The sequence below is a fragment of the Anarrhichthys ocellatus genome, unplaced genomic scaffold (assembly GCF_004355925.1).
Source record: "Anarrhichthys ocellatus isolate YVR2014 unplaced genomic scaffold, GSC_Weel_1.0 scaffold3, whole genome shotgun sequence".
Taxonomy (NCBI): domain Eukaryota; kingdom Metazoa; phylum Chordata; class Actinopteri; order Perciformes; family Anarhichadidae; genus Anarrhichthys; species Anarrhichthys ocellatus.
The window spans coordinates 7,947,479-7,972,415 of record NW_022280033.1 but is presented as its reverse complement, the minus strand read 5'-3'; the positions used below and the strand labels follow the sequence as shown (position 1 = coordinate 7,972,415).

The following is a 24,937-nucleotide window of genomic DNA, read 5'->3' as shown; positions in this document are numbered from 1 at the left end:
GAACAAGAAAATCCCGCCTTCAGTGTTTTCAGCCACCATCATACCGTCGAGGGCTCAAGCAATGATTGGTGGATTCTAGCTCAGGCTGTATTGAAATCTTAAATCAATACTTTTCTTTCCATGACACAGTTCTCTTTTTGTCATTGTTTTGAGTATAACACAGTTTTTTTTCCTGTCTAACTTTCTATGTGTGCGCTGCATTTGTGTTACAGGCCACTGATAAGGACACTGGGAATTACAGTGAGATGGCATACCGCCTGATTATCCCACCCACACCTGAGGGCCAGGACAGCTTTGTCATCGAGACATACACGGGTGACGTCAAGTCGGCCACCATGTTTCGAAATATGCGCAGGTCCTACTTCAGGTTTGAAGTTATTGCAACAGACGACTATGGAAAAGGTCTCAGCAGCAGGGCTGAAGTGGTGGTGAGTATCCAGTATTGTGCCTTTTATAGCATATATATGTATGCTGATCAATATATGTACTGCACGGGTATTGGGCTGTGTGCACACTGGTCACCTGCACACTGGTGGCATATTGATTGCATGTGGCTTCCACAGCATGGTATCTCAGCAGAGAACGGTCCTTTGAAATATGAAATCAGTTTTGAATGTCATCTGTCTATATTTCATTGATAGATGAGCCTTATCAAAAGGGGCATCCCAGCATCAAAGTCAATGTAGTAGTCATCGGGGAGTGTTGCACAGACTGTGAACACTGTTGAGTGAGATCTTCTGTAGCTCTGGAGGAGTTTTACATGTTTTGTCGTGTCTGAGAAAATGACTCAAGGGTCATCACTTTAGAGCTAGCCTTATATTAAACAGATAAGTCTGCATTATAAACATAAGAATAGAAGAAGAAGGTGTAAGAAAGGACATTTCAAGTTGCGATATGGGAAGTGTAGGCTCCAGTGTTTTTTTATACTTGACGTAGTAAAAGTCAGGATATCTTGGCATCTGCTGCACAGACTTCTATTTTCTAAGTCCCGCATTCTTAAATGTAAATTATTAGCCATTATATGGTCACATTATATTTTTTATGTTTGTAATTCTGCTCCTGTTAAGCACTTTGTGACTAATGTCTGTGAAAAGCGCTTTATGAATAAATCGTACTTACTTACTATTTTCTGGAAGTTCAATATCAAGTCGCTGGAGTACACCATAAACATGTTGTTTGTTTTATAGAGTAAAATTTTATACAGCAGAATTGTTGGCACGAAAGTCTGTTTTAATAATTATGTCAGTCTATCAAAAGATGTCTGCCATGAAGAACCACCACAAACTAGTTATGGTTTATTCATTTTGAAACCTCTTTTTTTTCCCAAACTAATTTGTTCATGATGAGCCTAGATAGTGCTTTTTTTTGTTTGTGTTTACTCAGTGCCAAATGTTTTGGTTCCAATCTATTGAATTATTCACAGTAGGTATAGGACACACAACATGTGGCCTCTGCCACCGGCTGATGATCTAATTAAACTGTTTCTCTCAGAAATGTGTATTAACTTTGTACACATTACGTGCATTTGTGTGTGTCTGTGCGTGTGTTTGCCTAAATGGGTGTCTCTCGTCTTTGTCTGGCTTTCTTTTTTCCGAATAATTTCCCCACGCACACGCTGTGATTGGGTTCAGCTTTGTTCCCAATTCAATGCTTATCTTTCCTGACTGTGGAAAGGATTATTTTTCGTTTCAGTGAAATATGTCTGGCTAACAAGCCTCTAACAAGACAGAAGGAGGGTCTGGGACATTGCCTGCTTATGGGAGAGCAGCAAGTGCGGAACCATGGTGCTCGTTAATTTTCAAGGGGAAACCTAATTTCACAGGAATCGCATGGGAGATTTGGCTTCAGAGCACAGAGGCTGTTGCCTATGCACTTATATGCGGCATCAGAATTAAAGCCTGTTAAGTTTGCCGCATGGCACCAATGCAAGCAGGCAATTAAAGGGTCCCTTTTGATTTGACTGAAGCATTTGAATGTGTCGACCAAACTCACAGTAGGACATATGTGACACACTGGCTTAATCGCAATTTATTTCTATTTTCTGCTGTCTGTTTTACCACTTGGTCTGTTATTTCTCTCTTTCCCTCAATCCTTCTCTTTCTCAGGTTTCTGTGGTCAACGCGTTGGACATGCAAGTTGTTGTGTCCACTGTCCCGCCCACTTTAGTGGAAGAGTATAAAGAGCAGCTCATTAGGTAAGACAGCCTTTATTGATATTGACAAAAAAATAATTACTTTGTTAAATCAGTAGAAACCAACATCAGTGTACATGTTTGTGATCATTTCAATAAAATGCAAGCTACTGTGTAATAAGGAGGGGAAATATTCACCTTTCAACAAATGACCGTTAACTCATTTTTATCTTGCTCTCTTCCATACAACATATTATTTTCAGGACATTTCCTTGCCCTCTAATATTCCTTTTGTTAATTGACACTGGAAAATGAATTGCATCTTTTTGTGCGGCACTATGGTAAAGGGGTGAACTTGGTTCAAGGTGGCACCTTGATTTGCATATACAATTATTTTAGGAGGCCTGGAGTGACATATGTGATTCAGCTGTCCCAAACGACAATTGGAAATAAACAGGAACCAATAACAAAAAATGTTACGTACAACTTGTCTGTTGTTATCAATTAGGATCATGGATTAGCCAATGAGACGGTTGAGTCTATCCTTATAGAGTCTGTTTTCCTGGTCCAAATTAATTAATGATGGAGATTTATGAAACGTCTTTTTGCAGGTCTTGGGGCACCGTGTTTAATCTAATTAGTCAATCTAAAAGGCAAATGGGTGTTAATAGTTGTTTTCAAGAGCTTGCTGTGTGTCTCCCACACAAATGGCACTGCTCTTTAGGCTGAAAAACGCACACATTAGTCACGTTAAGCTCTTTGCAGTGATGACATTTGAGAGGTCTACGATTTTGAAAAGTGCCTTTCATGATCCCGGGCCATTTTACCTGAGTGCTCAAACTGTTTATCCACCTTGGCAAAGGCAGACAGCAAAGCATTTCTCTATTGGCTGTAATTTGAGGTGTGGATTGCTCCCTGCCTGAACAGGATTATCAAAGCCTTGCTTTGCCAAGAGCCCAGTTGTGAAGCAAAAAGCAGCCCAATGAGACAATCATTGCCAGAATTGGAGTGCTTAAGATCGGTGGCTCTGATACTGCTTCGGGCACAGAGGTGCCAAGAAAATATTTGAACTAATGCGAACCTGGTTTTTGGTGTATTTAAGCCGTTATTGCTTTCCTTATATAAGTTTGACCTGTGGTTTTGTTTTCATTTCAGTGTTTTGGAGCGCCACATCCAGGATCAAATTCCAGGTGCCAAAGTGATTGTAGAGTCAATCGGGCCACGTCGTCATGGGGATGGCTTTGAACTAGAGGACTACAGTAAGTCGGACCTGATGGTGTACGCCATTGACCCGCTCACCAACAGGGCCATTTCACCCAAGGAACTTTTCAAGTGAGTGGGTGTATTTTATTACAAGATGTATAGGTTTAAATGTATGTTCACATGTCCATGCTGTGCTGCTTCTTCCCTGCAGGTCTGCCTTTACTTTCTTTATAAGAGTTTGTTTATCCTTGTTTACCTTCCATGTGGCACAGAAAAGGGGATAATATCAGGGAGAAAAAGGAAGGGGTGTGGTTAGGAAGAGACAAAGTGAGAGTGAAGCAGGGAGTATTTCAATGAGTCCACTTAACCCGTCATGCCAGAGCCTTTAAAGAGCCTGCAGAAATGCCAACAACACATTTTACTCCTTTTGTTTGGGGACATGGAGATGGAGAGATTTCTGTTTCTGTTGGACCACTGAGAGACCATGTTCACATGCTATTAAAGCAACAGAGAAAAAGTGCCTACATGACACTATTTCATCCCTTCAGAAGAAAGAAGAGCCTGAGCTGGCAAACCTGAGAACAATCTCACCTTTCTCATGTTATTCAGCCCCTCTGTCAAACCGATCAGACACTACTAATCTTAAAGAGGCAACTCCATCAGAGCATGACAGTGGCCAATCAATAGGAAACACCCCCTTTCTGAGTTGTCCCCTTCACTCTCTACCAATTTGCTCCCCTGCTTGACTTACATTGAACTATCTGACAGTATCTTCGGTCTTTATTTGTCATTATATGCTTGCTGCCAATTCTGTTTTGTGTGTGGCTTCTAAGAAACCTTCCCCCTTGTCTTTGAAATGAGATTGTGACCATTTCAGTTCCTTTTGAAATGCTCCACTCAAATGACATTTAGAGGTGCTTTGTGTATGTATTTAATTAATCTATAGACATTAGCTTAGTGTCCTTGATATATCAGAGGAGTGCCTCAAACTGTTATTTTAAGTGGGGGATTGAGGCCGGTGCCATTGAAAAGGTGGCACTTGTGTCATAAGAACAGCTCTTTTTCAACCCACATTTTAAGGGAGGCTTACTGCATCCCTGCTTTAATACAAGTCTGATTCCGTAGACACGGATACTGGCAGGACAATCATTTAGACTAGAGGAGAAAGGCTTTTTATGTATGCAGTGTGTGTGTCTTACAATGTTGTGGGGTAATTGCATGTAATATATCTGTGACTTGCCTGTCAGAATACAGAGATAAAAAAGAGAGAGGCACCATAGTGAGACAATTCTTGTATTATAGAGTGTCCTTATGCCACCTTGAATACAGCGCTCTCTACCATTTGACCTCTCTAGAGGATGGATTGCCAGAGAAAACAGTTGATAACCTTGATCTCCGCTCATTTATTCACCTATAAAAAAACAAAAATGACAGTGATTTGATGTGGCAGTTTGCTCAGTCCTCTGTGAAGCAGAATGTTTGAAAGCCACTCAAGTTATTGTTACAAAATAACAATGGGAGAACAATGAGTGGATTGCTCCTATGCATCTTCATTTTATATATATATATAATATTGATGCAAATTCTGTCGCAAGAGTGAAAAAACACATTTTTGGTAGAAAGGTCACACGAAGAATTTAATTTATCTTCTTTTGACACATCATTTGCACTTAAAGTTTAAAATGAATGAGCAGTATGTAGATAATAATAATGTGCTGATCTAATTTACCAGATTCCACTGACCTTGAAACAATTGTGTCTCAGCAAATGACGCACTTAAACTTTTTATTTTTCTTGGGGCAGTGGAAACAAGATGAGAGCACAACATTAACATTTTATCACCTTTTGAGTTGTTATGGTGGGTTTTTTTTCTACTTACTGTATTTACCAATCCAGCAGTTACAGATCAGAATCATTCATTTAGCTCTATCTTGGGTCTCTAACATAGACAGTAGATGAGAAGTGGACGTAGTCACTGTGGCGTCACCCATTGGTTTGTGGACTGCCGTTTTGAAGCCTTGAGTTTGCACTTTTAGTCGGCACCATCTTGGTTTTTGGTTATCACCATCTTGGCTTTTTACAACCAGAAGTGACACAAGAGGGTGAAGTTCAACCGAACGCTGAATAAGACATTTTTAGGCTACCAAAACTATTAAAATGGACTTTTACAAACTGAAAACACAATGTGAAAGGGTTAAAGATGTAAGATGAAAAAATGGACAACTTCCAGACCAGACAACGCCACCACAAGGTAGCCCGTCCTAAAGCATACCCTGCTTTGTCGTCTATTATGCTCTAAATGGGACAATAATTAACTAAATGAACATCATGCTGGATTAAAGAAGACTTGAAACTAGCGACTGAGACATAAACACATGTTCACAATGTTTACTGAGGTAATAAATCAAGTGAGAAGTAGGGTCATTTTCTCATAGACTTCTATACAATCACACAAACACACTTTTTGCAACCAGAGGAGTCGCCTCCTGCTGGCTATTAGAAAGAATGTAAGGTTAAGGCACTTCCGCATTGGCTTCACTTTTCAGACTCGGAGGTTGCAGCTTAGTCTCTACCAGCTTTAAAGGGAAATGTCTTGTTCTTTAGCTGTGCCATCTGCCAGTTAGTGTACAGTGGGGTTTTTCGAAAAACTGAAAACAGCAGGCAGCAGGCAGCTGAAAACAGCTGCCTGCTGCAGTGAAAGATGACACTATGAGAGCTGTGGGAGTAAACCAAAACAGTAAAGCTGTGGGCTAAACAATGAGCTAAAACTTTTTAGCAAGTTTTTGTAAAGCTGAGCTGCAGATCCGGGTGATAAATATTTGTCGGTTCATCATTAGCGAGCAACCCCTTTCACATTGTCTCATTGTTTTCACATCATCATTTGATACATTGTTTTTACTAAAATATTGATTATAGCTGCTTTAACATAAATATGAGTTTGCAAGATTAATATTGAGATTATTCTCCTGTTCCTATTATGTGTTGTAAATCACAGATTTCTCGATGGGAATGTGCTGGAAATCAACAAGGAGTTCCAGCCATATCTTGGCGAGGGCGGCCGCGTCCTGGAGATCCGCTCCCCGGACATTGTGGCCAGTGTGAAGAAGGCGGCCCAAGCTGTGGGCTACACAGAGGGAGCTCTCCTGGCCCTGGCCATCATCATCATCCTCTGCTGCATCCCTGCCATCCTCATCGTCATGGTCACCTACAAACAGTGAGTACTCTCGCCTCAGTAATCATCACTGGCTTCTGTAATCGATTCATCATATTTAAACTGTTGTCAGGAAGTTAAGAGGGAAATACATTTTAATTAAGCAGACCATTGTCTTGGGAGATGTTGTGTTTCACTTGGTTTTAGCGGAAACGTTTGCTCCTCACAGACTAATCAGACATTTATTGTTATTTTATTGTTCTCTGTACCCTCTGGCCCGCAAAACCGCAAACAGAATTGTTGAAAAGGGTATTTGTTAGGTTTTTAAGATAAATCGAGAGCAGTTCTTCCCTGTTTGCTGCCTTTTTGTGTGTGCGTGTGCATGTCTCTCTCTCTCTCTCTCTCTCTCTCCCTCTCTCTCATCAGACATGCTGACTGCGCACTCTGCTGGGCTAATCTCCTTGCTCATGCTCTGTGAAAGCAGATTAATTAACACTCATTTGTGACAAATATCTACAGCCAATTATGACCGTCATAGTGCGTCTTCACGCTACTTAATCATCTCTGCCTGACACACACACAATAAACAGAGTCTGGCTTGTTCAAACTCTCTCATTCACACACACACACTGTGCAGTTTATGCTTTTTGTTCGAAGGTGAGGTAGTGGAACTCTTGCCTGGCTGGAGTAGGGGTCTTACCTCTAATCGTTGGTATGCTGCAAATGTTCCATAAACAGTGATGTTTGGGAAATGTTTATTCACGGCAGATGGGCAGAGTTGTTGTCCCTATGCAAATGCACAGAACACACAGCAGAAAGCTGTTGATGGTGACATTACACCTAACACACAAACTGTCACAGCAGATGGCACTTTGTTGTAGTATTACTTTGGTCAAATTAAATGATTTAGGAAATCAGTTTCTGCGTGTCAACATAATTCTCTGTTGCCTTAATTTGGGAATGAGGGTAATATTTAAAACATGAATCTGTTTATTCATGTGGAATAATTGAGTTTTGTTGTGAATAAGTTATGTTGATATGAAGCACAGTAGATTCACTTAAGGATAAAGCCACGGCTACTTTTGCATGTAGCCCTGCAGTCACTGCTGGAGGCTTGAGTGCTTGCTACTTTGTGTAGAAATTGGAGTGAACGTACAGAATGTTTTCTGCTGTTGTGTGGTGTAATAGATTAACACTATCTGTTATACGAAGATATTTAGTTGTCTGTGAAAGGATTGCATGACCAATGTTCATCACTTAATCCAACGTGTCTGTGATGTGTCACCTCCCAACATTAAAATACCTCCTAGCATTAAAATTGTATGAAGCTTACACTCTTGACAAATTATGCAATTACTCACCTTTTTTATCTCTTATTCCTCTCTCTTCCTGTCTTCTCTCATTTCTTCTGAATCAAAACCAATAACCAGGTTCAAAGAGTAAGTAATCATTTCTTCTCTTCATGTTTTACAAGAGATTGCTTGAAGTGCGTGTGTCTCTCTCATATTCATTATTCAGTAGTTCTTTAAAGACGAGTGGAATGTGTGAAGATAATGAACAAAATGCATGCTATCTAATGGCACTCTTTGGGAAATGTCTGCCAGTATAATGACATAAAGCAACAGTGACTCATCTTGTAGGTTACAGAATGAATTTTTATTTTGGCAGTTTAGATTCATGTGGAGAAAGGAAAATCAACCCAAAGTCAACAAGACATGTAGTTCTGTGCAGCTTTCAGAGTAAACAAGTAGCTGGTGAAGAGAACTGAACAAGCTTTCAGTCGACAGCTAGCATGTTATCCATAAGAAGTTAACCTAATTTAAATAGCTTCTAGTTTGCTTTGGAATCTGTTTTCTGACCTTAACAGTCAAAAAAAAAAAGCTTACTGCTGTTTTAATAATATAAGAATAGATGTCACCTAAACCTCATCTAGGCATGGGACGACAGGAAAATATAATGTCACGATTGTCCGGGCCAAAATAAATGTGATTCACAATATTTTTATTGCATCACAGATAGGACACACATCTCCTTTTAGTAAACAATGTTTGCAGTGGAAAACAAACAATCTTAAATAAGATGATTGTAAATCATAGAGTCCCCCCTGCATAAATAAAGGATAAATACAAATAAAACAAATAGCAACTGTTCCTTTTCCACAAACTCTATATCATCCTATCGCTAACATCATCCCATTATATCGAGTTATTCTTTGCCTCTCCCACAATATTTATTTGAGATGATTGAACATAACAGGAACTTTAATTTTACTGCCAGTTACTGCATGTGCCTCCTTTTTGAAAAGGAAAACTTGTGAAAACGCATCGTTAATTCATGGTAGATGGTTCATGTGTCTGGCTTCTGCTCACTTTTTAACCACACTGTTCTAGAAAGGAGTAGTTCCTTCTTAACTACATTAACTGTGAAAGAAACATTTGGGGTTGATTTTCCTTCATCTGCCTGTGCGTGAGGTTTGTTTTTCTGTGGACCAGAAACATTACCTTGGTGACTGTGAAATGTTGACACTTTGCACAGGCGACAGGCAGAGTGTGCCAAAACTGCCAGGATCCAGATGGCTTTACCACCAGGAGGGAAAGCAGCTCCGGCGGGTGCTCCCAGTGCTAACCTCTATGAGGAGCTGGGCGACAGCAGCATGTGAGTCAACCCTGACCCCTTTTTATCTACCCCCCACCCCACCTGTTCCCATGATAAGCAGGTACTCTTGGTCTGCAGGTTCCCTTCTTTGAGTTTCTTCTCTGAAAAAAAGAAATGCTCTCATGTTGAATGCCAGTACCACTGCCTTAGTATTCTCCTGCTTTTGACACCAGCTGTTGTCTACTATTCAGAATAATTCCCCTCTGCTTTTCTAAAATGACTCCTGGCAGCTCTGCATGTTGACCTCAGACATCCACCTTCTGCTTTAGACATATTCGTACCTACATCAATGGATCTCCCTGCTATTTCGCTTCCTAACCATTGTCCACTTCAAATGTAGCAAACCACACAGCACAGCCTGTGATAAGACTTGTGTTCTTATCTGACTGTGTATGCATTTTTGCAAGACGCTCTTTCAAGGTAAGAAGAGTGTGTTGTGTTTGTAAAATATCTGTATAGTTTACTGGAAACAAAAACAAACACAGAGTCTGGCCTGTGCTTCGTAATTGTTTTTTATAAATTACTTTGATTAACATCTACATTAAATGCTTCCTGAGCTTACCTTGATATCTAGTGTTTTGCCATCTCATTCCTCCTTTCATTTAGAATAATACCCCAAACGTCTAATGAATTGTTAATACTTGCTGATTAAAGGAATTTTAAATGAGACTAAATTGAATTTAAACAGCTGCCCCGCTGAGTTTAATCATTTTGATTTACAGCATATAAACAAATACTGCTATTAACATTACATTCGGCGTGATAAAAAAGAAAATAAAAGCTCAACGGCAAGCTGTAAAGAGCTTGTGTAATGTTTGCAACAGATGTTGACCAACACTCAACAACAAGCAGAAGCTTACGATTCTGTAGCAGAAGAGCTCTCGTGGGGATTGGGTTGTAGCCGAGCAACGTTTATTTGGGGATTATATTCCAAGAAGAGTTAGTCCTATAAACAACCCCATTAAAAGTTAGTGTAAAGTTTTTTTATACAGACAGGTATAGTGTGTGTGGGTGTGTGTGCGTGTGTGTGTGTGTGTCGATAACGTAAATCATTACAGTTTAGGGTGAGGACTTGCTTTAAGTTTACATCTAGATTAAGGGTAAAGTTAAATTTAGGGTTAGGGTGAGGCTGGTAGCGGTTATTGTTGGGGTGAGTCTCCAAAAAATTGAGTGCAAGGCAATGTAATGTCCCCACAAGTCATGAAAACGCGACGTCTGTGTGTGTTTGTGCCAACAGTCTAGCATACTCTGCAGGTACACACAGCATATATAAGCTTACGTTTCATCCACACCTCTGACAGTTCTGCTATAGTCTTCTTACCATCTGTCTGTGTTTCTATCTTCTCCATCATTTCTATTCCCCCGTCTCTCTGGATTCAGACTGCAGTAAGTAATCCCAAAATATATGACGTCTGAGTACTTTGATTAATATTATTTGTATGATATAACACAGGGGAGGCACTCTAGTTTTCCCCCTTGCTGGTAGCTTTTGCTAAGCATATGCATATACTATATATAGTATGTGATTTTGGTATGTCCTTAACACTCATTCAAATGGTAAGATTTTTCACCATTAATACCCCTTGTGCTTAAATATATTTTGTTAATTGACCTCGGTGAAGTGGTAGCAGTTGGAAGGTTTTTTAGGCTTAGGGAACGACTTTAACTTCCATGTAGTGAGGAAATGTGCAGTACCCTTGTTTAGATTCACTGAACTTCTGTAGATATCACTTTAGCTGTCTCCTCTCTCCCGGCCCATTGAACAATTGTCTCCTCATGTGCGTTGTTGCCTTTACCCTCACGTCTCTTAGTGTTGTGACTGATTGATGCACTAATGCATCCAATATGGGTTGATATTGGTTATTTGCATCATACTTTATCTTTGGACCAAAGCCCTGCACATCTGTTGTCATAATCATTTTAAAATATCAATATTTAATTAATTAAAAAACAAAAAAGTATTTTAAAAGTCATCTTTTTTTACTGTGCAGACGTTCTCAGTAACAGTCACAATACTTAGAGTCGTAATCAGTTAAGATGCAGGAACAAGTGATAGCAGTGTTGCTTTCGCCTCACTCTTTTTTTTCTTTGCTTCGCTCACCCTTAGACCATCAATTTTCACCTGTTTCAAGTCTTTTTTTCTTCTTTACCTCCACTTTTTTTTACTGGGGCAGGGTTAAAAAGTCTGTCATTGAGGAGGCCGACCACCAGAGGATTCTTGGCACCTTTGCCTGTCGCGCCAATGCAGCCCACGGCAACGGAGCGTTGCATGTCAACCTGCCCAAATCAGAGAGCAACGTGACCATCCTCTCTGACCGCAACCCACTCACCACTCACAACCCCGTGTACGATGACAGCAGCCCTGAGGTCTCTCCGTCTGAAAAGCGGTTCTCCTTTTCCTCTGCCCACTCAGCGGGGTCGGAGTACGTCTGGTCAATGCCTGCTCGCATTCACGATGGGCTGCACGGTTATGAGGCGCCAAGGAGACAAGCTCTTTTGGACCCAGACGACTGGGAGATCCAGTTACGCAAAGCAGCCATGAGCGGCGGGCGAAGGCCGGAGAGTTTGGACATGCTTCGCCTGAGTAGCAATACAGAGACCAAGTTGTCAGTCTGTGAACATGCCAGGCAGTTTGAGCAACAGGCCCTCCCGGAACAAACCCTCAAGCAGAGCAGTGGCTCCCAAGGCTCCCTCTGCTCCATCGTTGTCAGGGATAGAGACAGCAATGACATGCTGGAGCTGACCTCAGAAACTCTGCTCTCCATCATGGATTACCCCTACAGCATCACTTCTGTGGGCAGGGATGTGCCCCCCAGCATTATCATTAATCAGGGAGATGACTCAAGGCCCCTTGCTAGCCAGAGACCGACACCACCCATCCTCAGGAGGTTCAGCTCCAGCATCTCCAGCATCTCCTACATGACAGTTCAGCCTTGTCACATCACAGTGGAGATCATACCAGACCCACCAGAAAATCCTGCGCCTCCTCCTCCACGGCGACATCCACCTTCCCCACCCACATCTCCTCCCTCTAGTCCACCTTCTTCTCCACCTTCACCCCCCTACGTTCATGAACCTCAACATTCCCCTCACTCCTCTCCTCCTCCTGTCAATAAACAGGTTGCTCCCCCTCCTCAACATTCCCCTCAATCCTCTCCTCCTGTCAATAAACAGGTTGCTCCCCCTCCTCAACATTCCCCTCACTCCTCTCCTCCTCCTGTCAATAAACAGGTTGCTCCCCCTCCTCAACATTCCCCTCACTCCTCTCCTCCTCCTGTCAATAAACAGGTTGCGCCCCCACCTCCACCGCCTCTTCCTCCACCACCTCTTCCTCCCCCGCCTCTCCCTTCCCCACCCTCACCCGCTATCAGCAATCAGTCACGCCCAGTCGTCCAGTTTGTTCCAACCTCTTTGCCGCCCGTCTCCTCGCTTCGCCCCGTTTCAGAGCGAAAACATCCCCCTCCTCTTGACACATCACAAACTGATGTCGGGAAAAAGGAACTCAAAGGGATCCTGAAAAACATCCAGAATCTAGCCGACATAGAGAGATCTGTTGCCAATCTGTACAGCCAAGTAGACAAAACTTGCAAGGTGCCCAAGTTTAACAAGAAACCACAAGTGACTGAAGAATCAGAAGGTGCTAACAAACTGCACAGCTGTGATCCCTGGGATGAGCAGAGCACGCCAAAAACAACAAACTGCAGCACTGCAGTCCAAATCAACTCGACAACAAGTGTGAACTATGCTGAAAATGGAACGAGTGAACTGAACATGGCAACAGACGTTCAGCAGACAAGCCAATTGAACTTCAACAGCCCAAACACTGCTGAGCACTCTTCCTCTCAATCCACAGTGTTCTGACTTTTTTCTCTGTCTCCGCACTCTCATTATTTCCATTTATACATATCCATGCCTGCTTTTCTGGTTTCTAACTATGCTTTATTTTCTGCACAGTTGGTAGTATTTTATATAAGCGTTAGCCAAGTCTGATGGGTTTGACTGTGTGGGTCTTTCAGACAAAACATTTCTTTCCCTTGATACTTTGTGTGGAAATCAAATTGTAGTGCCTCCTGCCAAGAAATGTACTCAGCTCTGCCACATTGACTGTACAATGTGCTCACAGGCTTGCATTAGAACATAAAAGAGGCTTGCTTATACAGTCAGTTTGGCCCCGTTTTGCATGTTTGAATTATCTAAACTGCGATGAGATCTATGGTATGATAGTGTTAAGCATACCCCAGAGTTCATGTTATAGGTTATAGTTAGTGGTATAGGTTATTTTAGTTCATAATCTTAACATTTCAAAACCAAAGCTCCTTTAATTTGATTACACTAAACACCGACATTTATAAATCTCAAAGCCCGGCGGTCTGTTTCCTAAACCTTTTTCTGGCTGCATTTTTGACTTCTTCACCTAAGAGCAGAGCATGAATATTTAGGATGCTGTTGCTTCATGCAGAATCCAAATTAAATAAATAATAATGTTAAATGTTTGTTTTATTTTCAAATGAGGGGAAATTACCATAACTGTTAAGAATTCCCCAAAGGTATGCAAATACTATGAAACCATATTACATTTTTTTTAAACTACTTACTGTGATGAATGAATGTGAGGTATAAATGTTTCCGATGTATGATGGAGCGAAAAGAGTTACAACTAATTGTCATATCCACCCTTGAGCAAGGGAACAATATACACAGAAAGAAAATAATAATCTAGAAATATATACAGTATATAAAGCAACATTACATGAAATTGCATTGGATATTATTACGTTAAGACAGGCTACAGTAAATCCTTTTATTTAAAATGTAATACAGTTGAAAGCAGATACGACAGGGCCAAGCACTCCTAAGTGAAAACGTCTTATTTTGGCTATAAAAATACATTGACTGGGTTACCCGGCAGGCTCATGTTGAATGAAGAGAGCCAACCTCTGGGGGACCTGTCTATTCACATGTCTGCAGAGATCCTCCCAGCATGATAAAGTAGTCACTGTGATGTTCGGGTGCACACTGGAAAAGGCTAATTAGAGAACCAATCAATTGTTAACTAGGGCCGCTGCCTGTGGGACTGTCAACTACTGTTACCCTCTCCTTTTTTTTTCCATCTCTCTGACCTTCTGCCTTTCCCATTTGTCTGTGTTTCTCTCTCACTTCTTCTCCCCTGTAGTTGGTTCTAATACTCTCCAATCCTTGGCCTCTTCTTGTTAATCTTTCCTCGTGGTTCTCGGGAGATTCTATTACCTTCTTTACATTCATTGCAATGCGGCCTCTGTCCCCCTCTCTCTTCCTTTTTTTTGTGCTCAGGTTTTTTTCCCACTTCGACTCCTCTCTGTCTTTCTCCCACATACCCTTCATGTGTTTGTTTCACCCTCCATGGCCTAAGGCAAATGGTCTTAGCATACCTCCTTTCCAGAGCAATGTTATGTTTGATTTATCAAACGTTCCCCTGATGCGCAGATCGAAGGCCTGCTAATTCTGTATTCCATGTTCACGACATGGGGTAATCTCTTTTGTGAAAGGCAAGCAGCTCACATGCTGGTTTTTTTTCACCCAAAGAGCAGCAGGCGTTAATGAATGGTATTCTTTATGTTCCATTTTACGTTTTTTTTGTGTGTCCTTACTGATAAATCAATGCAGTAACATAAAAAAAACCGATCACTTGGAAGACAAAATTAAAACTTTTTACCAGTATTAATAATCAAAGTAACTTTTCTCAGGAAAAGTTTGAAAATAAGGGATCAAAAATCAAGACAAACTCACCAGATCTCATCATAGTATCTTCAAGAAAATACAAACCAAAGACCTTATGATATTCAAAATATTAGGCTGCAATCAGTATATAAATATGTACACACAAAATACTATAAGAGGGATCCTTGTCGCATGAAAACATCCACCTGCTCTTTCACCATATAGTGCATCATATTTTCATTGTTGGTCAACATTTTGGTCAATATGTTAGTCGCTTTTGTACCGAGAGTTTGATTAGTAGATCAATACCACTAGAGCAAGAATAAGCGTATTTCCCAAAATTTTGAACTAATCCTTTCACATTAATTTCTGCTACAACGGGTTATGTAAATGTTTGTTGTTGGTTAGGGTATTTGTGGCAGAATAGTAAAACTTATTGCATTGTTTTCTACATAGAAATGTGTAGTGACAAACATGTAAAGCGAGTTATTAGTGAAGATCACCTTACTGTTGTTGATGTAATACACTGGGTTCTTCAGTATTCAAGTCTTGCTGTAATTCTGAGCTCAACTCTCTCACCTCTTTTTCTACAACATTACCTTATCACCCATCTTCCCCCAAGTCCCCTCTTGTGCAATAGTCCTATGGCTGCTGTCCACTGGGCCATTTCTCTTGATGTGTCATGAATCAGCAGTAGCCAGCAGCCAAGCCAACAGGTCATCCATCAGACCCCACTCCCATCATCCACTCTGCCTGGGAGGTGTGGCCATATGGCTGTGCCCTGTCCCCTGGTCCCTGCCCATAATAACAGATTACAGCTCTCCTGAGGAAGCTCACATCATGGCTTGGCCATATATCTGAGTGCGAAAGTCGTCATTATTTATGGTCCCAGACAGGTTACAGTTGTACGCTTGTGAAACTGGAGGGTTCAGCCGGGCTGCTCCATTACTCGCCGTTTCTCATTGACTTGTACTGAATGCGCTGCAGATGCATTGTTGCCCTCAGGAGCAGCTCTGAGTTGTTGTTTAAGTCTTTGATGGAGTGGAATTCCTAAAATTTACTTTGCCGTCTGTTGATAGAAAATTGGCACATTGTGACGCGATACCTAAAGACTAACTAAAGACGATTTTATTGACATTCCTGGAGTCAGTAATTCCTCCCTGAATCACAATGCCCTTTTTTATATCTGCTAGGAGATTTATTTCTGTATGAACACTGATTGTTTTTCAAACTCCAATCTTCCCAGCCTCTTTGATATTTGCATTTACTCTTCTTTTTTTTCTCCGTGTTTGGAAGAGATAACATTGGGAAAAACAGCCCACACCAGCACGATAACATTGTGGCCTCAGGCATCCTTTTTTTTTTTTTTTTAACTGAACAATATCTGCAACTCTGTAATTTAACATATGAAAATGCACAGTAAGTAAATCTGCAATTTACTCACTGGTCAGCAGAATGTAGTGCTGTAGACTTAACAATTCAATTATTTTAAAAGCACTTGAAATGTTCCGGTCAATCCATATTCATTATTTGTCTTGTTTTCTCCTTTCTGCGGCACACAGCAGGCGAGGCAGACAGGTAAGCATTCCTGTTGTGATGTGTTCTTATCTCATTGTTGCGCCGAGACATTTTGTCACTCTCAAAGCAGGTTGAGGGAGCTTATATCCTATTATTCTTATCTACAACTGACTTGATGGAAAACTCTGAATGAGACTACGAGAAGATCCCGGTGATAGGACTTCTGACACTGACATTACAGTTTAGGTTTGATTTGAAAGTCTGTTGTAGTCCTTAATGTTCCTGTCAAACAGCAGATAAGCATTTGGATGACTTTTTCCTCCTGTGTTGGAGAAAGAAAACTAATCAGAGACCAAACAACTCTGTTTGACTTCAAATTCTTTCTTCTTTTTGTCACCTTCAAATAATCTATGAACTGTCAGCATCTGACACACACACACACAGGATGTTTTTGTTGCAATTTCTTACTTACTCTGATGCTTGACTAACATCTTCCCACTTTTTCCTTGCTTCATTTCCATCAATATTGTATCAATCTTTTCATCTTGCTCCTCTATTGTGTATAACATAGACCTAACAAGACACATAAACATGCCTGCACTGTCTGGATTTAAATGTGAAATGTGTAGAGTGAACTCTTCCTTATGTTTGTGTCTCTCCTGACCATCCCTTCCTTTCATTACCTTATCCTTCTTCTGTACTGATCTTTGGCAGCAACAGCAACTGCTGAGGCCATCTCTTCTGAGACCTGAGGTAGAAACCCTCCTGCTTTTCCTTAATTCACAGGGATTGTAGTATTCTGCTGTATACTCGCCCTGTATGCTGCTGCTGCTCTTCTTCTTCTGCCTTTCTCCGAGGAGTGCTGAGTAATTTCTCTCTCTGCCTCTCTGAAATGAAGGAACTCTCAATGGAGTCAGGTATCGACCCAGGCCAGGACTACACACAAGACTACTATAATTACGACCAAGGGTGAGCATGCAGCCCGCTGACCCACTGTCTCATCTCTCATCATTCGTACTCTGATCCATGGAACAGATCTCCCTCGGTTCATTTAAAGCTAAAACAATAACATCATTAGGACTTTATTTATTGTGACCTTGCCTTCCAGCTCCAATGCCTTAGGTCCTTGGGGCGAGGCAAGCATTTTAAAGAAGTTCAGAATAAAATGATGAGCATAACTTGTGCTTCCCCCTCAGCTGTACATAACATCCGAGCGGTTACCCTTTCTACTCCCATCAAATGAGATCAATTATACTGCCTTGAGTCGAGCACCTCAGAGTGTGATAGTGTTTTCCCGTGGTTTATTGGATAGAGGGTGTTTTGGCTTGCCTGTTACATAGCCCATATGGTCTAAAGAGGGAAACATGGAACTCAAAGCCGTAACAGATGCTGGGAAATTGTTATTCATTAAACGCCCCCACTCTATGGCAGGTGACTTGCACCACACTGGGGAATTACAAGTTTATCAAAAGAGGGAGAATATTCTGAACTTTACCGGCTTAAAATGCTGAAAGAAAATCTGACAAAGTTTAAAACCTACCATATTGAAATTAAGAATTGTAATTGCCTTCGTAGTTGCTCAGCGACTTACTGTATGTAATCTTTACAAACTCTAATTAACTCAGCTGTTGCTCACGCTGTTTGAATCACGCTGGCTTTCATTTGCAACAAGCTGTAATTATATTTGAACAGTATGTCACAAAGTTCATTGTAAAAGCTGCTATTGCCACTGTGACTGGATGCCTTTGATGTGTTTCTATATGCACCGAGCACACTGTAATAGCGGTCAAGCTTTTAATCTGGCAATCACCAGACCGTGCAATGCGCCGCCTTCGCATGTTCAGAAGGTGGCGATGACACAAATTACCATCAGCGTCTTTCCTTTAGGGTCTTCTGTAATTTGCTATTGTTGAGTAAGAGGAATAATTTACATGTTCAGTATCAATGATCCAAGCTAATTGAGGTCATCCACCACACTAATGCAGACAACCTAATGGTTGAAATATTAAAAGTATGAGATACAAATATAATAGTTAAATGATTAAATCTCTTCTTCTTCCTTGTCTTTCATTTTAATCTCAATTGGCAAAAAAATAGAACTGCACTATGGGTTTTTCTTTTTTTTTTTAAAAGCTCTGTCAGCCTCTGCAACTTTCTTTCTTTCTATTATATCCCTCCAAACTTACAACGTGCAGCAAATCACCACAGCAATTACTGCCTATCCCATGCCATCTTGTTTACTTTAGGAATTATTCAAATCACAAGTTAAGTGTCAAGGTAGTCCACAGTAATTATAAACCCTGTGTTCTTGTTCATATTTTGTGTGAATCTATTTCTCAGGTATGACATTCCTCAGTATGGCAGCCGGAGGAGGCTGATACCTCCCATGTATGATGAATATGGAGAGGTGATCATGGAGGATGATGGGTATTTCTACAGTCCTCAAGGCGCCGAGGTATTATCTTTCCTTAGATGTGAATTTCATACTTGCATTGATAATGTCAAGATTGTTAATTATTGTCTTAACAGGTTGTGTGTCCAATGTGTTATTGAAAGCAAAGTGTCAACCCTGATTTATCATCACAAAAAGTTGCTGAATTAAATATGACTGTCTTAGGATCGGGGCAGAGGCAGGGGACGTGGTCGAGGTGCACCCAAGAGGGTTGCATTTAGGGACATGCCGCCAGGGGATGAAATCGAACAAGCTGAGCCAGCAGAGCCTTCTAAGGCTGCCAAGAGACTGAAGTCTGTCATGAAATTCAGTAAACTCCTGGCAGCCAGCAAGCAGCCGTCTGATGCTGGTCCTTCTGGCACATCTCCATGGAAGAAAGCCAAGATGCTCAAGATGTTTGGTGCCGGGAAGAAGGACCAGGATTACGCCAAACTGATGTCAGCCCGTCGTATTGACAGCCAGGAGAGTCTGAGTGGCGGACCAGCAATTTTGGGACCTATTGATAGCAAGACTGATACCCGCAGCCGGCTTGGCAAGGTTTTGAAGAAAATCAATTTAGGCAACAGGTTGCAGTTTCGGAGGAAGTCACAAAGTAGTGTGAGTCGTGGCTCGGCCACAGGCAGCGAGAGAGACGAGGAGGCCTCACAAGTAGCCAGTGAAGATGACAAGTCTAAAGTGTCCATTAGTGTTACAGAAAGTGAGCCAGAAGCAGGTGCAAGTGGAAGCGGAAGTGGTCGGGAGAAAGACTCTGATGAAGAATCCTCGGAGAAAAGCAGTATTGACAGAGATTATCTGAAAGTAGATTTGGACCGGGATGATGCCAATGAAAGCACTGTGGACTCAGAGGAAGAGCCTGATGAGGAGCCGGGGGATTCTGATGAAGAAAGCAAGTCCAAATCTGAAGGAGAAGAAACAGAAAAGGAATCCATCAGTGAGAAAGAATCTGGGACTGAAATAGAATCCGAGTCGGAGAAAGAGTCAGAGTCAGAGAAGTCATCGGCCACAGAGAAAGAATCAGACACTGAGAAAGACTCAGAGTCTGAGAAAGAGTCAGAGTCTGAGAAAGAGTCAGAGTCTGAGAAAGAAACAGAATCAGGAACAGGCACAGCAACAGAGAAGGAAACAAGCACAGAAAAGGATTCAGGGACAGAAAAAGACTCTGATGAAGAGTCTGAGGAAGGAGAGGCTTCAGGGAGCACTAAAGGAAGTGGGTCTTCTGCCCGCTCTTCTATGAGATCATCAGGTACTGAGGCCAGCAAGGGGAGCAGTGCTTCAGGCATCAGTGGGAGTGGAAGTGGAAGTGGGAGTAGAAGTGGGAGTGGCAGCAGGACTGGTACCGGAGTAAGTGAAAGTGCAAGTGAGAGTGGCAGCGGTAGCGCGGGTAGAGCTGCATCTTTATCTGGCTCAAGTGTTCGGTCGCCACAAAGGACCAGATCATCAGGAAGCACAGTGGCCTCAGAGAAGTCCAGTGAAGAACTCAGTGAGGGCGAGTCAGGGACAGGGACAGCCAGTGAGGCAGAGTCAGGAAGTGAAGGCTCTATGTCCCGAGGGTCCAGCCAGAGGAAAATGTCTGGTTCAGAGTCCGGTGAAGGAGCTTCATCCGGCAGACAGATGACAGACCAGAGTTCCCTGGGAAGCAGGGAGAGTTCAGCCGGATCCCGGTCCACCAGTGGCAGCCGGCATTCTCAAAAGTCCATTCTGAGCCGCGGATCTGAGGACACAATCACAGAGGAGAGTGAAGAAGAGGATGAGGAAGAATCTGAGACTGCTGACGAGAGCAAAGAGTCAGCCAGTGAGCTCAGTGATGACGCATCGCCCTCAAGGTCCAGTGTGGGGTCCAGAGACCCTGGGCCCTCTGCTTCCTATACTGGTACATCATACAGCTCCGAGATCAGGAGCATCGGTGACACCTCTGTAGAAACATACGGAGGACTGTCCCCCATCACTGAGGTGGACGAGGACGCCATCTCCTCTGACAAATCCTCAGAGGGTGGATCCGCATCAGAGGCCGGCAGTGCTTCGAAGGACTCAGAAACAGAAGAAGCTACGTCGGATGAGTCTGAAGGAAACTCGACTGCCTTCTAGAGAGATATATTGTCCACTGTGAAGTAAGAGTGAATAAAATCAATTACCCTTGCATGGGAGTGAAGAAATATTGCTTGCCACTGCAGAGTGTTTCAAACGTCCACTTTTTCCTCATTTCCCCCAAGCAAGTAAAAGTGTTGGTGGTTTCCTGCTGCAAAACATCAGAGTCTTGCTCTCTTTCTTACACCTTTGACTTATTCCTCTCTTTGATGTTTTCTGAGTCTTTTTACACCTGTGCCTTTTGTATAACAGTATGCTCTTGTTTCTGCTGTGAGATTTTGCATGTTGCAGTACTATCTGGTTTTACTGAATCTTTTCCTGTCATTTTGAATACACAGTATTACTCTTTTCCACAGAAAAATAAGAGTTCTCGCCATAAATTCAGTTCTAACACAGAACTGCAGATACTTGATCTTTTTCAGAAGTATGATTTATTTAGTAGTACAACAATCCCACTTAAAAGTGCAGTTATATTACTGTAAATACACTATTGTATGGTTGGATGTCCATATTTGATTGGTAGCATTAATTAGGTTTGCGGAAGACATCTTTGTTTCAGTATATGATAGTCCTCAAATATATACAAGCATAAATTCTTCTAAAAACATGAGTATTTATTTTTTTGGGGACAAGGGAGAAAATGATGGCGAGAATTCCCTGTGAATACCGTGATCTTGATACCTAGTGTACAACCTAGCTAGCTATCTGCATTGTTTGCTTTTTTTTATGTATACTGCACCTTCTGTAAAACCTAATGACTTTGACCCCTTCGCTCCTCCTCAGCCTGGGAAAAAGAAGCGGATTAAGCTGGTGGTAGATCGGGAGAATGAGACCAGCTCCACAGGGGAGGAGAGCACCACAGAGACTCAGCGAAACCGACTCCCCAACAGCCACAGCAACATCAACGGGAACGTCTATCTCGCACAGAACGGCACTATCGTCCGAACTTGGCGGCCACCCCACCCAAACAACTTGAAGGTGGGCTCTCCGTGCCGGCTCGGTAAGCATTTTAAAAAACTAGAGAAGTTGGGGGTGACTCATGAAGAACCCCCACCCATTCTTGGCGTTGATGACACAGGAAACGATACAGAAAATGGAGCAGGTACATGTGTTCCCTCTAACGTGGACATCAACCTCAACAGTCGGCCCTCCTGTGGCTCCCTTGGATCGACCGTCACAGATCTTAAAAGTTTTGGGTCCAAAACCAATATTTCCAAGGTCTTGATTGACAGAAACAGCAGTGGCCCTTGTGTCAATGAGGAGCAGGAGACTTCAGTTGACAACCACAAGGAGAGTAGGGAGACACTGGAGTCTCACAGTGACCACACATTATCAGACGAGGAAGAGTTATGGATGGGACCCTGGAACAGCCTGCACATACCAATGACAAAACTCTGACTTACCATGCAGAAAATACATCTCCTTTTTGTTATTTTCCTATCTTTACCACTTTGTCTTTGTGAAGAAAATGATCATAAAAAAATGATTGCGTGCCTCAAGTGGATAAGCTCTGATCACTGTCTACAACAGGCGATTGCACTTCAAGTCAAATTTGATTTAACCATAATACATTAAGCTTACTTTCACCAAGCATTTATCAAAGACAGGGCTATTACAGATGGGACCATAGCGCTGCAAGGCAATGAGTGCCTCAAAGAAAAATGAATTTTTATGTGAACCGTTGACTGTAATTTTAAGTCTTTATTCAAGACAGAAGATGGGCCTCCTTTATTGAGTGATTCCATGTTTAACTTTATTTTCTCAGTTTGAGTTTTTTTGTTTTTTGTTAAACAGATCACAAAGAGATTGTAATTAGTTCCACTATAGATATTTACAGAATTGTGATTATACAGTAAAGTAAAAGAAAATTATTTTGCTAAAAGCATTTTACTTGCAAATAAGTAAGATTGTCTTGATTATTTTATGTCGTGATCACTTGACAATGTTTTTGGAAATTTCTGAAATTATATGAAATTATTTTTGTCTATTTTGTATCTAACAGAGATGGAGAATCTAACATATGACATTAAAGACAAAATACCCACATGAATGTTAGCGCTGTATTTCAACAGTGAGATATGACGGTGTGATTATATTGTTTTTATAAGGACTTTTGTAACTACAGAATGTGGTATTTTTAACCCCTTTACATGATACAGATTCACTCTGCTCATAATAAGTTATTAACCGACACATCAGGAACCTGTAGGGTGGCAAAGGACTGCCAAAAAATGTACCAGATTCATCATTAATGTTCTAACCTATTTTAATGTGTATTGTGAAGCATAATTGCAGGATTTGATTATTTCTGCCACTTCATCCTATCCTCAATATGAAGGTACTTTAGCAACGTGGACAATTTGGTTAATAGCAGCTTTCATTTTTGAGAATATTGCAGTGCGTCATTGTGTGCCTTTATGACAATGTGAAGAACGCTTGGGGTTATAAAGATACAGTCCTTGGATGTTATGATGGGGATGAAAGTTGAAAATAGGGTAGCACACAGCAGAAGGACTCAGCAGTAAGCTCATAACAATATGTCTGCAGAGAGAGCTATGTCAGAATGAGTCCTTCTCTGTGCAGTGGGCTTTCTTTCTAAAGAAGAGCAATGACAGGTCACCAAGCATGGGGATATGAATAGTTACTATATCTCTGAAAAGCAGTGGGGAGTATGCGGAGAAGTCTGAGAAACTGACAGCCTTCTTGAGCCCACTCTCTCACCTGTCAACAGAAACTGCAAAAAAAAAGAAAAGATGGCAGTGATTGCAACCAAAAAGGCAAAATCTGATGGAAATCTCAAGCACATTCTCTTTGTTTGTTTCTTGGTTGATAGGAGATTGACACTTCTAACACATCCAGAATGACATTTACAAAAAAGTGTCCTGCAGTCAATCAAGCTGTGAGAATGCCAATCAAGTTCACAGAGTTCTTTGGAGGCTGTAGTTGAGAAAGGAGACGGAGTTGAATGCCAGAGTGAAGTAGCTTGAAAAAGCTGCTCAGAAAAATAGGTCAGGAGGGATCCTGGTTCCCACCACAACGAGCCCGGTGTCCTACAGGATCAAAACAAACCTCTGCACTATGCTGATGGGAGAAGAACAAGATATGGAAGCACGACCTGGGGGGGGGGGGAAAGAAAAAAGATCAGTCTGTTTTAATTGTCAGTTTTGCAACTGTTTAATGTGTGACATCTTGTGTGGATACATTTTGGGATGTGCACAGAGAAGAACAGGGTCTCTCTATTGTTCACTGTCTATCAAGAGCTCCACTCTGCATGCACCCTCACAGGAGAGCAGCACTGTACAAACCCTGTTCAGTGCAGATAGGGCTCAATGTGTTTGGCAGTTTTCTTAGACAACTTTTATCGTTCAAAAATCTTTAAAGTAAATACAAAAAAAAAAAAATCAGGAACCAGAAAGACAAAATAGAGCACTAGATATGAAATGCATCTGTGCCCTCGTCTCCTCAAACACAAGGACACACTTCACCAATCTCTCCTGATGAATTGGATTAAAGGAAGCGTTTCTACCGAGCATTTCATTCTGTCACAGGATTATGTCCCGAGCATTTTTTTGACTCTTCGCCCTGATCATTTCACTTAGTAGATTAAATTACAGCATTAAGAATGGAAATATCCCTGCGGTAATTTTTTTTTTTTGGGCTCGAGAGAACCCACAATCCAATGTCTCTTCAAATAGGATTTTCTTATCATTTGCATTTAAATATTTCTAAAACAAGACTGTCAAAGGATGATGAAATGTTGCACACCTACCGGATATTTCTAAGAAGATCTGAAGTTCCATTTACTGTTCACTGTCACAACATTGGTTATCTGTCACAGCAGAGGCAAGAAAAAACAAAGTGATTATCTGCAACACAGAGATTCCCTGCTCTGATCCACAGAAAAACACTGTTGTCACAAATTCTTGAACAGGTTCATCAAAGTTAAATGAGATCAAATGAAATAACAACTTAATAAAAGCCAGTATAATTGGATAAAATAAGAGGATGAAATATGGGGAGACATTAAGTTTATAGAAATTAAAAA

The 24,937-nt window shown here is 41.5% G+C and overlaps 1 protein-coding gene across 11 annotated transcripts in view; it reads left to right on the top strand.

The window, feature by feature from the left end:
• LOC116400010 (protocadherin-15-like) overlaps positions 1 to 22,932 on the top strand; it is a 188,174-nt gene extending 165,242 nt beyond the window's left edge. For 5 of the 11 annotated variants that reach the window (XM_031877626.1, XM_031877658.1, XM_031877603.1 and 2 more), the window contains 11 exons: positions 213 to 428; positions 2,106 to 2,194; positions 3,287 to 3,463; positions 6,330 to 6,548; positions 7,916 to 7,924; positions 9,021 to 9,140; positions 16,400 to 16,415; positions 17,070 to 17,108; positions 17,254 to 17,324; positions 18,696 to 18,810; positions 21,676 to 22,932. In XM_031877626.1, coding sequence (XP_031733486.1) covers positions 213 to 428; positions 2,106 to 2,194; positions 3,287 to 3,463; positions 6,330 to 6,548; positions 7,916 to 7,924; positions 9,021 to 9,140; positions 16,400 to 16,415; positions 17,070 to 17,108; positions 17,254 to 17,324; positions 18,696 to 18,810; positions 21,676 to 22,290 — 1,686 coding nt within the window. In that variant the 3' untranslated portion in view covers positions 22,291 to 22,932. The remainder of the gene's footprint in view (positions 1 to 212; positions 429 to 2,105; positions 2,195 to 3,286; positions 3,464 to 6,329; positions 6,549 to 7,915; positions 7,925 to 9,020; positions 9,141 to 16,399; positions 16,416 to 17,069; positions 17,109 to 17,253; positions 17,325 to 18,695; positions 18,811 to 21,675) is intronic. The other 6 variants (XM_031877682.1, XM_031877664.1, XM_031877649.1 and 3 more) reach the window with 5 other exon arrangements.
• Positions 22,933 to 24,937: the final 2,005 nt, after the last annotated feature.